This window comes from Lepidochelys kempii, chromosome 6 (assembly GCF_965140265.1).
Source record: "Lepidochelys kempii isolate rLepKem1 chromosome 6, rLepKem1.hap2, whole genome shotgun sequence".
Taxonomy (NCBI): domain Eukaryota; kingdom Metazoa; phylum Chordata; order Testudines; family Cheloniidae; genus Lepidochelys; species Lepidochelys kempii.
The window spans coordinates 131,706,816-131,721,910 of record NC_133261.1 but is presented as its reverse complement, the minus strand read 5'-3'; the positions used below and the strand labels follow the sequence as shown (position 1 = coordinate 131,721,910).

Below are 15,095 nucleotides of genomic sequence, written 5' to 3'. Positions count from 1 at the left end.
ATTTTTATTAAAAGTCTTCTTGTAAGAAAACTGAATGCTTTTTCATTGTTCTCAGATCCAAGGGTTTGGGTCTGTGGTCACCTATGCAAATTGGTGAGGCTTTTTATCCAACATTTCCCAGGAAAGGGGGGGTGCAAGTGTTGGGAGGATTGTTCATTGTTCTTAAGATCCAAGGGTCTGAGTCTGTAGTCACCTAGTCAAATTGGTGAGGCTTTTTACCAAACCTTGTCCAGGAAGTGGGGTGCAAGGTTTTGGGAAGTATTTTTGGGGGAAAGACGCGTCCAAACAGCTCTTCCCCAGTAACCAGTATTAGTTTGGTGGTGGTAGCGGCCAATCCAAGGACAAAGGGTGGAATATTTTGTACCTTGGGGAAGTTTTGACCTAAGCTGGTAAAGATAAGCTTAGGAGGTTTCTCATGCAGGTCCCCACATCTGTACCCTAGAGTTCAGAGGGGGGGAGGAACCTTGACAACTTTAGTATCAAAAAATTCCACACCTTTAAAAAAAACAAAACAAAAAAAACACATTAAGATATCTGCAAATGAACACTTAAGGGAGCCAGCCAGTTCCTCTTACTCCTTTGTCACTGTGTACAAATGGGAAACTTCTGTACAGGGAAATTCAGTCAGTTAAGTTTTCTATGCTTTTTCCTGCTGAGGCTAGAGCTCTCCCATCGACTTAATTACTCCAGCCCCAGCAAGCAATGGTAGCAACATCCATGGGAGAAGCTCTCTCACCAACAGCACTTAGGTCGGTGTAGCTTACATCACTCAGAGGGGTGACTTATTCACACCCCTGCGTGATGCCACTTATACCGAGTTAAGCTGTAGCCTGCACACAGCCTGAATACAGACATAAAAAGGCTCAAAACTACTAGAACACTGTATGACAACAGTGGTCTTATATTGTTCATAAGACATTAAGATACTACAGACCATGTCACTCCCCCTAAGACATCACAGCACAGGGACAGTGTGGCAATGTGAAGTACCCTCCACAGCAGCCTACTCCCAGTTCTAAAACCCTACAAAAGCATAGCACACCTGATGGAATAGAAATCCATGACTATGTGTACTGGTTGCTCCCTGAAGCTTGATCCATCCCTCCATTCAGACACACAATCACTGTATTACAGTGATACAGATCAGACAGATACCACCATCATCCTTGCGTTTTACTGGAGATGTAATATAACCAGGCATCTTGGAAATATAATGCAACAAACCTTTCCCTGGCTGGATCTGTCTATCAGGTACCTTGCCAGCTTTTTGCTGGTTTTCTTCATCACTGGATTTTTTATCCTGTGTTCCCTGATGGACAAGTTTTGTAGCAGGAGTCAGGATCAAATCACTGTTGTAATTTGTCCCTAACAATGTTCCCGTGGATGGCATTTGATGCTGTTTTTCATGGGATGCCTTGGCTTTCATTCTTTGGAAGATTTTTGCTGGAGATTCATGAGTTAAAGGATCACAAGCTTTGCGTTTCAGTAAATTTTTGTCTTTTAGTGGCAAGATCTGTTGCTGCTGGCAAGATGCAACTTGTACTGCTACAGTGTCAGAATCTGGCCTTATTTCACTGAGGTCAAGAAATTCTTTAACATATGTGCCACCCGTTATTAATGTGGACTGAAAAATACCTTCCCTTTTCTTGGAAGTTCCTGCGCCTCTTGCATGGTTTTCCTTGAAGTCACGTAAAACTGAAGGGAGCACAGCTTCTTTTGTTGCAGAAGTAGTCAGACCAGCATCTTGAAATTTCACCAAATCTTTTAAAGGAGTAATAGTACCTGACGGTATGTTACTCAGTAAGATTGCCTGCAAAGGCATATCTCCTCGTCTGCTAGAAGAAATGTGAGATTTTGAAATGCTTGTATTTTTTAAAGGTGTAGCAATCATCTTGCCAATGTTGACAACAACGTGTTGTGCTCCTACTGCAAAGTCATTAAAATGTGCATGTTCAGGTATAGTTTTTTAAATAACGGAAGGAGGAACAAGAATTCCATGGATTGTCGACTTTATTTCTTCAAATTTCAGCTAAAAAGAGAAACGTGGTTAAAAAAGTTGGTCTTTACGTTTTCACTGCTAGTGCCACATTTTAAAGTAAACTTCTGTTGTACATCAATCAAGTTGAAGTGCTACATCCAGACGGGCAGCCTGCTTGTTTCACAGCCAATTATTTAGTTTCAGAAAAGTGACACCCAAACATGCCACACTTAAGCAACTGTATTGTCATGTTTCAGAGTAACAGCCGTGTTAGTCTGTATTCGCAAAAAGAAAAGGAGGACTTGTGGCACCTTAGAGACTAACCAATTTATTTGAGCATGAGCTTTCGTGAGCTACAGCTCACTTCATCAGATGTCATGGATTGCTCGGTTTACTCGGTTAAGAATGTCTCAAGGAGCAGAATTCTAGACCCCTGACGTAAATAGGAGACTTCACAAGTGACTTCAAGGGGAACGGGATCAAGTCCCTTGGCTGTTTTCTAAAACTACAAGGCTCCAGCCTCTTCCAGGCGTCAGGAAAACGATGGGGAAAGATCAGCTTTGGGCTTAGGAGTTCCCCATCCCCAGAGCCCTGTTAGCCACAGTCCCTATCCGGGGCAGCTGTGCCACGAGAGCGGGGGTTTCATGGGCGAGACAGAGCTCGTGTGCAGCGCCGAGCACCGGCCACGGGAGACACAACGCCCGGGAGGGAACAGCCGGTGCTGCTGACAGCTGGTGCCTCCCACCAGCTCCCGGTACAAGCGGTCACCCACCTTGGCCCTCCCCCCTAGCCCGGGACCAGCGCGGGTCTCGCCCTGGGCGGGCCACGCCGAGCCTGACAGCCCCGCCCCATCGGGGCTCCCGGCCGCGCCGCGCCGCTCCCCTCAGGCGTCCGAGACGCGCCGAGCCCGGCCCGGGCCCACGAGAGGCTGGGTCCGCGCTCTGCCCCGTCACACCGCCACCCGGCCGCCCGCCCCTCCGCGGCAGGGCCCGGCCCGGCCCGGCCAGCCACACTCACCCCGCCGCCCCGCTCTCGCCGCCCGCCCGCCGCTCTCCTCTCCCCTGCGCGGCGCGCGCGCGGCCGTTACAAGTTTTGAGTCCCGCCGCCTCGCACGCTGATTGGCAGGGAGGGGAGTGACGTCGGCGGAGGCGGGACTGCGGCCGTGGTCGGAGCGGGCAGAGGCGCCCGCCGGCCCGCGGTTCGCTCGCAGTGACGTGACGTAAGGCGCGGCGGGCGGGAACCGGGCGGGAACCAGGCGGGGAGGGGCTCGCTGGGCTCTGGCGGTCTGCGGGCGCCGTTACCTTCCCCGCCTCGTGCCGTAGCGGCGCGGGATCCCCACGCTGGGGGGCTGGGACCCTCCCCCCCCCTTTGTTATTTACAAACGAAAGGGAGCGCGGCCTGCTGCCCGGTGTTGGGGGCGCGCGGGGGGTTCCTCAGCAGCTCCCGCCCCCGCAGAAGTGGGGCGGGGCTGGAAGATGCCGGGCCCCACGAAGAGGCGGCGGGGCCAGCCCCCCACGCCCCAGCCGGCCTCCTCTCTTGTTTCCCCCCCCCTTCGGGGAGCCCGCTCGCCGCAGACATGGGCCCTGCGCCGCCCTTCGGCCCCTACGCCTGAAACCGGCCTGAGGGGGTCACCCGCTCGCGGCCCGGCCCGGCCCGGCCCGGCCCGGAACGGGCTTCTGCTCTCGCTGCCTGCTGTGGGGCTGGGGAAAGCGCGCTGGCTCCCCTCGGACGCTGTGTGCGACGGAGCAGCTTCGCTGGCGTGGGGCAGGTTACTCCTGCGCAGGTGGCTGCATGACCCAAGTGCTGTTTATTAACAGGAGGGGCCCCTCTGCTTTGTTCCTCGCATTTCCTAAGCCGCCGCAAAGAAATGCTCGTGCTTAGTTTGATTTGCGTTTTGTCGAGAAAGGCAAAGGTCTCCTTCAATTTCAGAAATCCTTTCCCTCTGAGTGGGTTATTTATCTCGTTGGCACTTGGGCATACGGTTTTATATCCATCAGGTGACGAGGTGGCCCTTTTCCTACCAGTGACTTCAGTAGGTTTGTAAAAGGAACAGGAGGACTTGTGGCACCTCAGAGACTAACACGTTTATTTGAGCATGAGCTTTCGTGAGCTACAGCTCACTTCATCGGATGCATTCAGTGGAAAATCGTATGTTTGTAGGTGCCGTTAGTGCCTGGGGTAATATGCCAGATAGTGAGTTCTACCACCATGTTACAAAAGAAAAGAGGAAAAAGACAAGTGAATGGTGACACTAACAAAACTTGTATCCAGATGTGCTGGCTCACTGAGATAAGAAAATAAAAAGGGAGTGAAATCAGGAGATAGCAAAGGCATCTAATAGACCAGACCTCATGGATTTAGATTGGCTCTACTAGTTGAGCTTTAAAATTCAGAGTTGCGGGCAAAAGGCCATGTAACTATTCAACAATGTAACTGATTGGATAATTATGCTAGTTATGCACAGTGCACATATATAAAATCTAAATCAAGGAAAAGGAAAATACACAATTACTGGTGATCAAAGTTCAAGCTTGGCCTCTTCAGGGATGAAGCTGGTGACAGCTTGTTGAGTTTTTCAGGGAAAACATCCAGTTTGATGAAAAACCTCCTTTACAAGCTCAAGGCATCTAGGCAGGAGTGGCTGTCTGGACCCTATTATTTGCTAAGACCATCCATTGTGGATTTCCTAACTATCTCTGCTGCTTTCCCTCTCCTCCTCTAGTCTGTAGAGAGAAACTCCAACCCCAGAAGAGAGAGGTATCTGCAGGGGAGCAACCTGTGTGAGTGATGAGAGGATATTGTGTGCGTAAGGGGGATGCGAGTCAACATATGTGCAAGAGGTGGAGGAGAGAGGATTAGCTGTGAAAAACTGAAAGAGAAGTGCTCACCAGTCCAAGGCACTGTTTTCTTCAGCAAGCCAATAACTTTGCATTATGTTACGGGTTTCACCTACCTGTGCTGCTAACCATGTGTCAATCACTTAAATTGGGATCATCTGGTAAGGTAATTGAAAAGAAACCCAACATTAGCTGGTAAAATTAAAAGAGAGAGAGAATTGGAGACAGAGAGAACACCAGAGGAAGTTGGTAAAACATCAAAACAGGAGCTGCAAGGTTAGGGGCACTTTTATATTTTGTGTCTGGTTGTTTAGATTGTAATTTTGGCCTAGGTATAATGATAACAGATCTTGGCGCTATAGCGGGGCAATAGCAATAAAGTGTATTGGCTGTGTTTAATGTACAAAGGTACATGTGTGGTGCCGTTGATGAGTGGCTCCATCCTATAGTAGTGGTTATTGCTATCTTCTAGCATTCCAGCATTTTACATACTGTTTTGCCTCGGGAAATGTAAGACTTAATGTATCATTGCCCATTTTATCCCTTCTGCGCTAGATTATCTGTAATATCAGTGAAGAATACCAGTTCCTTGTGCACTTGAAATAAGGTACAATGAGGAGGGCTTAGGCTAGGCTGCGGGAGCCTTTTAATATTAAGAGAAACTCGGTGCACCTCATTCAACCAGAATAGATTATTCTTTGAAATTAAAAAAATAATAATCCATTTCTTGAAGATTTGCATTCTGATTCCTACAGAGATTTATAGCAACTATGAAGAACCTTGGAAATCAGTCATTAATTGTTACTCTCCCTTTTGGACTCTTTTCTTGGCAGTGGTGTAATTAGATTTGTCTTTTCTACATATCTATCTTGTTTACCACTTTATAGTTTATTGGCATTACCACATTTCTTTGCTCCATTTTTATAAAAAGTGCATGCTGTTGCTTCAGAATCAGTACTAATTGTTATCATGCTCTGCAATACTCTTTTACTCTTTGAATTTCTGAGATCTCATTTCAGGTACATTTAGATCTCTGAATAAATCTGGTCCTTCTTTTGCCTTTGGGGAAGAAGTCAAATTTATAATTATTTAATAACCCATACTTTGGCTTTAAAACTCCAGAAATGCCATTAAATCCACTTAAATCTTTAATTTTCTCTTTGATTCATGCTGCAAATTAATTAGACATATTACGTGTCTAATCTCTCGCCTGTTTTTTGTCTTCCCATTTCTTCCTTGGCAGGGTCTGTATTTTATTTGTTGCAGTTGAATGAATCTTGGCTGTGAATAAGGCTGTTGGCTGTAGTACTTTTGGCTTGTTTTCAGAAATTGGAAGGTTTGCCATGACTGAAGCAGAGGGCTACAGGAAGAGAAAAAATGATCTTGTGGTTCAGGCAGTTGAATGCTACCTGGAAGAACTCTGTTCTATCCTTGCCTCAGAGACAGAGTTTGTGTGATGCAAGGCACATTACTGAAACCAGAACTTTCACAGTTCGCCACTGTGTGTTCATCATTTTCTGAGCACCTGACTTGGGACCTGACTTCCAGATATGCTGAGCACCCACAACTTCAGCTATGGCTGTTTAGCTATAAGAGGACAATGCTGTCTGGAGGAATAAGCACAGGACTGGTTGATTGTGGGACTAGTTCTACTCCCGACTCTGCTGCTGATTCACTTTGCGGCCTTGAGCAAGTCACTTTGGCCCAGATTTTTAAAGGTATTTAAGTGTTGCTCTGTTAAGCATTGCAAGGCTTAAGTGTCATTTTCAAAAGTGACCTAGGTACTTAAACTCCTCGCTCACATTTTAAAATGAGACACACACTCCTAAATCAGTGGACCATTGCAACACAGAGCAGAGCAATGCCTAAATACCTTTAAATATCTGGGCCTGTGCCTTTGTTCATTTGTAAAATGGAGAGTTGCGAAGATAAAATCATTAATATTTTTAGGCTCAGATAGTACAGTGAGTGCACAGAAGACAACCTGAAATTAATAATTCTGGGTTTGGATGGTGTGCAATAAATAAGGCCTGTGAACACTTTCCATCGTGCGTGGTGAATGATGCAGAGGTTCTTTGGAAAAAAATTCTGTGCAATCATGTAATTAAAGACTATCGGTTATGTTCGTAACATACAAACAGCAAAGTTGGATAAAATGCTCTCTCTGGAAAGTGGCAATGTAACACACTGTTATTTCTTAGATTCCAGAACACTAACACACAAGAATCAAAATCAGAGAGAGGCAAAGCAGGTTGCTCCCCAAGGCAGAGAAACACAACTTAACCCACTTTGCTCTAGGCTGACTCTTTACAGACTGACTGCTGAAAATCCAGATCACGTGCTTCCGTACAGAGCCCCCAAGCCTGCAAACAAGATCAGAAAACCCTTATACTTCAAGTGACAGCTTGAATTTTTAACACCGTATTCAATGCCCTACGGTATCATGCACAGACAACCTTAATTCTGCCACTTTCTAACTTTCCTGTACCTGACCTTGCAACCTTAACATTCTTTTATTGTAAGACAGGTATGGTATTATTTACAGTATGTCTACAAAACACACTGTAGTTCATGCACGCATTTATGTACTTCATGGTACATGTTAATATGTGGTATAAATGTAGGTGGCAGTCATGCTACCGCATTCAGTCAACTCCTTTCTCTTGTAGGCTTTGGGCCACAGGGTTTACATTTACATAATACTTTTCTTGGCTATGTAACTAATTGTTGTCTTTTTTTTTTTTTTTTTTTAAGAGAGTGGAAGAATGCAGGAGAAAAGTATGCCAGCCAGTAATACAGGGATAATGAGAGCCACTCACTTGCTGCAGTTACCGCAAGAAATGCTGACTGAGATAATCAGGTACCTTCCTCCTGCGGAAAAATCCAAGGTCCGTGCCACATGCAGTCTCTTCAAGGACCTGGTTGATCAGCCTGTTGTGTGGCAAAAGAGTACCATTGTTCTCCGACGCATAAGCGCTTTCAATGCCGAGTTCTGGGACGTGCTTCGGAAAAGAAAGATCACTTCTGTAGAAGTGAAAGAAATCGGGCTTAAGCAATGGCAAAAGCTGCTGAGGTTCATGCCTGGTCTGCTAGATGTAACTGTGGATTCCCTCTGGAGCAAGGAAATCCTGCAAGGTTTACAGCTGCTCACAGATCTACAGAAACTTCACTTGAAAATGTGCTCTAGGTTATCTGAGAGAAGTGTAATCAGGGAAATTGTGCACTTTCAACACCTTACCCACTTGTTGTTGTGCGGCATAACCTTCTTAAGTAGCAGTGAATTGATCAGAATTGCTTGCTTACAAAACCTACATCTGCTCTCATTGCATACTGTGCAAAAGGCTCTTCCTGAGAAAGCACTAGAGTATGTTTTATTCCATTTACCAAAACTCAGAGAACTGTCACTTTCTTATATCCTGAATAAGGAGCATTTTTTGTTATGCCTCAGTTTGCCAGATAGACTTCCCATCCCTTATTCATCAGAAGGTGAGCGTTGTTTCTATAGGCTATATTTATATACGCTATATTCAGAATTATGGCACCAGTCCTACCAGCTCTGATGCATGTGTTTAACTTTGCTACCATGAGAAATCAATAGGACTACTCAAGGTAGAACGTTAAGTATGTGCATAAGAGCTGGCAGGATTGGGGCCTAAGTGTCCATTGTTGCTCAAAGGATTACATGCTGAGTATATTAGAGTGTGTTGGTAGTGAAGATTTATTCTTAACTGTATCCCCCTTGCTTTAGTGGACTAGGTTCAGATTTTCATTGCATTACTGTTTTGATATGTTGTAAACATGTTTCCTAAAGCTTGTGGAGTATTTTAAACTGAATATATAAATAGCTTTTTCAAATTTATGATTATGGCTGGGATTTTAAAAGGGATTTTGGTGTCCCTCTCCCCTGAATTTTGATAGCTTTTGGATGCTGGACTCCCTTGAGAATCCCAGGCTCTAAAAATAGGATATGGGGACCCATGATTAGGCTGTAGAATATAATCCTGGCCTAAAAGGAGGATATAGTTCTTGGCCAAGACTTTCAAAAGTGACTTGATTTTAAGTGTGTCTGTTTTCAGATGTCCAAATGGAGACACCTTTAATGGGTTCTGATTTTCAGAAAGAGCTGAGCACTTGCCCTCAAAATCAGGCACCATTAAAGTGACCTCCCCAAAAAATTACCTCGCCCACGTTGTCTCTCCCAAATCACTAGTCATTTTTTAAAATCTTGGCACACACATTTAAGTATTGTAGCATTTTTATAATATACTTCAGTTTTACACTAGAGCAGAGATTCAACCTCTTTGTTTTATATTAAAATCCCTGTGTATCTTCACTTTACAGCACATAATCGGAGAGCACAGAGAAAGTTCTTTGGGGATCGTCAGCGGAATTTGTTCCTTAGTTTAGGAATCTTAAAATAATTTTTAAATGGACCCTTTATGAAATTTGCATATCTGACCTTTTTTCAGAGCCCTTCTACTAACCAACAATTGTTTAAAGAAAAGGAGTACTTGTGGCACCTTAGAGACTAACCAATTTATTTGAGCATGAGCTTTCGTGAGCTACAGCTCACTTCATCAGATGTTTACCGTGGAAACTGCAGCAGACTTTATATACACACAGAAATCATGAAACAATACCTCCTCCCACCCCACTGTCCTGCTGGTAATAGCTTATCTAAAGTGATCAACAGGTGGGCCATTTCCAGCACAAATCCAGGTTTTCTCACCAGAAAACCTGGATTTGTGCTGGAAATGGCCCACCTGTTGATCACTTTAGATAAGCTATTACCAGCAGGACAGTGGGGTGGGAGGAGGTATTGTTTCATGATTTCTGTGTGTATATAAAGTCTGCTGCAGTTTCCACGGTAAACATCTGATGAAGTGAGCTGTAGCTCACGAAAGCTCATGCTCAAATAAATTGGTTAGTCTCTAAGGTGCCACAAGTACTCCTTTTCTTTTTGCGAATACAGACTAACACGGCTGTTCCTCTGAACAATTGTTTAGTTTGTTGTTCAAACTTTCTAGATAACTCATTGTCAGATACCTTCCTGTTTGAAGAAATTAGGTTGCAGTTAAGCCAAATTATTAACCAAAGTGTGGGTGTGTGGGGGGATTTCCCCCCCGTCTTTCCTGTTATATTCACTATGTGCTACCATAAGTATGAACCTAATGTAAAGACTTGTACACAACCTTGTGCTTTAATATTGGAAAACAAATATCTCTGGGATGTCAAATAAGTATTTCCCCCCACCTTTTCAATCAATCCACTATGTTTAGAGTCGCCTCCTGTTCCAAAACTTCAGCTTCACACTCTGGCCTTGAGGCAAACTGGTTATAACCTTCTTTCAGAGCGTTTCCTGGATCAGCTCTCCACCATACACACTCTGACTGTTTGTTACATCAAGGACTTTTTGTTACACTCAGTGGATGTTTTTGGACAGGTGCTGAAGAACCTACCAAACTTGACAGAATTAAATCTTCTATGTAAGTTGTTTTTAAGATTGCAGTGTTTTTTGGTTTTGTTCTGTGCAGGCTTAGGAAGGTTTGGGTAGTTTCATCTTCAGTTAAATGGTAACCAGCAAGACAGCAAAGAGCTTATTTTTATGGATATTTCTGTTGGCTGATATATCTTGTCTCTGAAAAAATCAGTTCCCCAATTCAGAACCTGCTTGGCTTGACTGTGTTCATTCAAACCTGACTGAAAAATCAGTCTAGATATCTACTATTTAATGAAGCTGCTGCCTTATGGCTCTTAATGCCCTCCGGGTTCCCTTCCCAGTCCAGTTGACAGATCCCCACTACTTCTTACTTACGCTTGGGATTTGTCCCCATTTCAGCCATGGAACCAGCCACTGATGCGGCTGCACCTGTGAAAACCCCTATGAAGTCCTAATCCTCTGTGTAAGGGCTGGCCTATACTGAAAATGTAGGGGTGTGAAAAATCAGTACCCTGAGAGATGTAGCTATGCCGACCTAACCCTGGTGTAGACTAGGAATTCTTCCATGGACCTAGCTACTGATTCTCGGGGAGGGGTTAACTACAGCGATGGAAGAATCCCTCCTATCACTATAGTTAGTGTCTACACTGAAGTGTTACCGCTGCACAGTTGTGCTGCTATAGCCACAGGCGCTGGCTGGCCCCAGGAGTGCTCGTTCCGCCCCCGGACCCACCTCCACCCGCCCCCTTCTCGCAAGCCCCCACCTTCATCCCGCCTCTTCCCCACCCCTGCTCTGCCCCAGGGGTGGAGCACCCACAGAGTTGGTGCCTATGGTTGTAGCATATTAAGTTTAGACAAGTCTGAAGTCACAGGACTGGAAGTTTTTATTTTTATTAGGGGAGCAAAAGATACTATGTTATAAAGCTAAGTACTTGAAAATGCAGGTTTTGAAAATGTAGTCTTCCTAGAGAGACTTTGGGGTTAAGGTACTCAGGTAGATGGTACTCGGGAGATCGAAATTCAGCTCCTGGCTCTGCCATGATTTCCTCTGTGACCTTGGGAAAGTCACTTACTCTCCCCAGGCTTTACTTCCACCTCTGTGAAATGGGGATAGTGATACTTCTATTGTCTGTCTTGTCTGCTGAGCTTGTAAGCTGTTTGGGCAGGGACAGTGTGTCACTAAGGCTACATCTACACTATAGCAGGGATCCACGATCTGAGATCGATCTACCGGCTGTCAATTTAGTGGGTCTAGTGAAGACCCACCAGATCGACAGCAGATTGCTCTCCAGTCGACCCCTGTATTCTACCCCTGACGAGAAGAGTAAGGTAAGTCGATGGGAGAGTTTCTCCTGTCGACCCCTCCCCCCCAGAGTAGACCCTAAGGTATCAAGCATCAGAGGAGTAGCCGTGTTAGTCTGGATCTGTAAAAGCGGCAAAGAGTCCTGTGGCACTTTATAGACTAACAGACGTATTGGAGCATAAGCTTTCATGAGTGAATACCCACTTTGTTAGATGCATATAGTAGAAATTTCCAGAGGCAGGAATAAATATGCAAGCATAAATATGCAACATACCTAAGGTATGTTGACTCCAGCTACGTTATTCACGTAGCAGGAGTTGTGTAGCCTAAGTCGGCTTACCGCGGTAGTGTAGACATAGTCTATGTGTGTGTATTGCACCTAGCACGATGGAGCCCTGATTTCAGTTGTAACACAAATATTGGTTTTATTTGTACCTCTCATGCTTTTTCACTGTCTCATTCTTGCTGAATAGTGGATGAAAAACATAGAACTTTGGTATCTGTTTAAAAAAAACCCTGATACTTACTTTGAAAAATATTGTCAAGAAAAGAGTCATAAATGTCTTTCCATTTTGTCCTCTCTGTCTGCTTTTAAAGGGATCTCCAATTTGGATATGTTTGTTGATAACATTCCTTCCAGCCTTGTTAAACTAAGTGTGATTGGAACCAAGCTCTCAAACTCTGCTCTCAGCTGTTTGTCTGATAAATCCTGGAAGCTAAGAGAAATGGATCTAACCCTTTCATATGGATTTGATGAAAAGACTCTGAAACAATTTCCCCACCTCTTTCCACTGCTGACTAGACTGTGCCTTAGGTATGACTGAACAATGTGCTACAGATATTGAAGAATGAAAGAAACTTACTACATTAGGACTTGTTGATGTTACAAGCTGCACTGGTCTAACTAAAAGTGTGAGGTTTTTTAGCCAATTTTTAGATAAACTGGTACAAGTCTGTGGGTAGACATGGTCATAGTTAACACCCCTTTAAAGCTAAATAAAGAGGCAGCACTAAGCGATTAAGAAAGGGATGGGTGTTCTTTATTTACCCTGTTTTGTGTCTCCTGGGAGTTATTTATCCAGTAAATGGAAGTGAAATAACTAAATCTGTTGTAATTCACACCTCTGGCTATTTCAGTTCAAGTCTGTTTGTGAATAAATGCCCTATTTTGAAATAATTCAGTAAAAAATAAATCAAGTTATTCAGAAATAAGAGTATCAATACACAGGCTTGAACTGCAATAATTACAGATGTGAAATGTAGCCTCATTCAGTATTTTGGTTCCATTTACCATGTGAACAAGCCCTTGCTTCCAGACCATCAGATTCAGCCCAGTGTATTCAGAGGAGAGGAAGGGAAGGGCAAGGGAGATATCTCCCTTACCATGCCAGTAAAGCTAATAGGTAGTTGGGTAGTCAGTAGCAGGAGCAAGTGTTTTTGCTCTCACAAGTGCTGAAGAATTGTGGGCATGGGAAACTTGCCCTCATTTCCTTATCGGCTGAATATACAGGGAGACCTGAGCAGGAGGTGAGTTGATGATGTTGACCCCCACATGTGATGGCGAGTGACCTCATTAGTTGACTTCCAAAGAGCATAGGAGGGTGCCAGACTTGAAGACATTGTGAGGGTTGTATGGTGCCAGCACTTGGAACTGTGCGATGACTCTGGGTAGCCAATAACTGAAGAACCTGGCAGGGAAGTGAGGAGCTGGAGTAAGGGCAGAGCCATAGTCTCTGGCTGGAGGATAGTACATCTGGTCCCTCAGTATTCTTTCCCCCAGGGAAGTCTTTCTAACTCACTAGTCTCCAGATAGTGACATCCAGGCGTGGTAAGCTGTCATTTTTACTCCTCCAGCCGGGGCAGGCAGAGAGATTTTCCTCTCTCCTAAGGTTAGGGGGGCCTGATAGCTCATCCAGCAACTGGGGAGGATCTGACCTTTGAATAGCTGTGAGTTGGCCAAAAAGCCCTGATCATGGTCTGGAGAAGACATATAATTCCCTTTGCCCATTCATACTGCATAGGGCAGCCCTCTGGGATAAAAAGTTCTTTGCAATTAGTTATGTTATTAATCCTTTGTCCCTGGCGATGCTCACTGCTGGCATGCTTGTGCATGGACAGGGACGTGGAAGAAACTTGTTAGGCCACCCAGACCACCTCTAATCTCTCTGATTCTATGAACACACATCGCTGCCATCACTAGTGGGAGATTCTGGGTCTTTAAGTCCCCAATATAGAAAGTGTTCTTTTGCTCTGTATTTCAGATATCTCTGTTTCTAACTCCCTCTGAAGCCCTAAGTGCAATCTGTTTTTCATCCCCAGTGGTTTTGTTTTGACTGACAATATCTTGTTGAGCTTGGCTAAAATGGAGAGTTTGCGAGAACTTGATGTTACTGGTAGCACAAATCTGACAAAAGAAGCAATCCAGAATTTTCGCATCACAACGGACTGCAGGGTACATCTCCTCGTAGAGTGGCATTCAGTGTCTTCTAAATGTGACTGCTTATGGAGCACGTAATGCACTGCCTTTCTTATAACCCCCCACTGTTTACAGACCTTTGATTGCTAAATGTACTGCTATCAGGAAACGAAGAATGTTTCTGTAAAGTTCTGCTGAAATTCCATGTGAGGAAGAGATGTAGTGGAAACAAACCTCCAACATTCTCCATAACTGAATAGCTCTTCACTACAGCCAGTGGCTCATGAATATGAAAAACAGAAATGTCATCTTTGAGCCTGTAACTCTGCTAAGACAGAACTGTAAACAAATACTGGCATTCTATATTAAAATTTCTGAGTAAGTCTCCAGTGGCCATTGATAAAACTCTACACTTCTGTTAATATGATGCTTGACTACATGCAAATGATATTTTTCTTTTACTCTGTTGTCATTTCTGCCTGGTAAATTTTACTGACATTCTTAGCCAGCAGCTCAGGCATGGGAGAAGGGACAGAGGAAATAAGAGAAGCTGGGGCTCAGGGATACTGGAAAATAAGGGAAATACAAGAGGGGAGGGACTTGTCAGCATGTAAGTCTCAGTAAAGTGTCAGCAAGGAGGTGCCTGGGTGGATAAAAGTGAGTTACCGAAAAGGTCAGGATTCCAGCAAATTGCACCAGTCACAGAATGGAACTACAGGCCCCTTCTAGTTAACTTTCGCCATCCTGAAAATTTATTTTTTCTATTAGGTGTCTTAGCCAGTTTTTAATCCATAGTGGCTCTTTACCTCCCAACTAATGATTACTTAGATTTTTGTAATGGCCTTTTATGGAGCTTTTGTCAAGAGCTTTTTGAAAGCCCAATAAACATTCAACCTGTTCTCCTTTATCCATAATTTATTATCTATTTTATTGGCCCATTCTAAGAGATTCATGAAACATGATTTTCCTTTGCAGAAACCATGCTGGTTATTCCCTGTGATACTCAAGGTCATCCAAGTGGCTTATGTTTCTAGTTTAACCATTTTACCTAATGCCTGAGTGAGGCTTATTGATCTGTAATTCCCAGGATCACCTTTAGCACCTTCTTTAAATACAGATCA

General features: G+C 44.3%; 2 protein-coding genes across 3 annotated transcripts in view; one reads left to right on the top strand and one right to left on the bottom strand.

The window, feature by feature from the left end:
* MIS18BP1 (MIS18 binding protein 1) overlaps positions 1-3,066 on the bottom strand; it is a 34,887-nt gene extending 31,821 nt beyond the window's left edge. The window contains exons 1-2 of the mRNA XM_073350253.1: positions 2,996-3,066; positions 1,225-2,029 (exon numbers count right to left, since the gene is read on the bottom strand). Of these exons, the coding sequence (XP_073206354.1) occupies positions 1,225-1,891 (667 nt within the window). The 5' untranslated portion in view covers positions 1,892-2,029; positions 2,996-3,066. The remainder of the gene's footprint in view (positions 1-1,224; positions 2,030-2,995) is intronic.
* A 488-nt stretch (positions 3,067-3,554) lies between these two features.
* LOC140913562 (uncharacterized) lies at positions 3,555-14,862 on the top strand. Of its 2 annotated transcripts, none has more exons than XM_073350255.1 (5): positions 3,555-3,761; positions 7,570-8,301; positions 10,095-10,301; positions 12,156-12,372; positions 13,878-14,862. In XM_073350255.1, the coding sequence occupies exons 2-5, from the start codon at positions 7,581-7,583 to the stop codon at positions 14,071-14,073; spliced, it is 1,341 nt and encodes a 446-aa protein (XP_073206356.1). In that variant the 5' UTR covers positions 3,555-3,761; positions 7,570-7,580; the 3' UTR covers positions 14,074-14,862. The 2 variants fall into 2 exon arrangements, with proteins under 2 accessions (XP_073206356.1, XP_073206355.1); XM_073350254.1 differs by lacking the exon at positions 3,555-3,761 and adding an exon at positions 5,858-6,533.
* Positions 14,863-15,095: the final 233 nt, after the last annotated feature.

Excerpts from the sequence above, each read along its gene's own strand:
- LOC140913562 (XM_073350254.1), top strand. The coding sequence starts at position 6,218 with ATGCTACCTGGAAGAACTCTGTTCTATCCTTGCCTCAGAGACAGAGTT. Across the intron at positions 8,302-10,094 it reads CATCCCTTATTCATCAGAAG|AGTCGCCTCCTGTTCCAAAA; the intron begins GTGAGCGTTGTT and ends CACTATGTTTAG. Across the intron at positions 10,302-12,155 it reads GACAGAATTAAATCTTCTAT|GGATCTCCAATTTGGATATG; the intron begins GTAAGTTGTTTT and ends CTGCTTTTAAAG.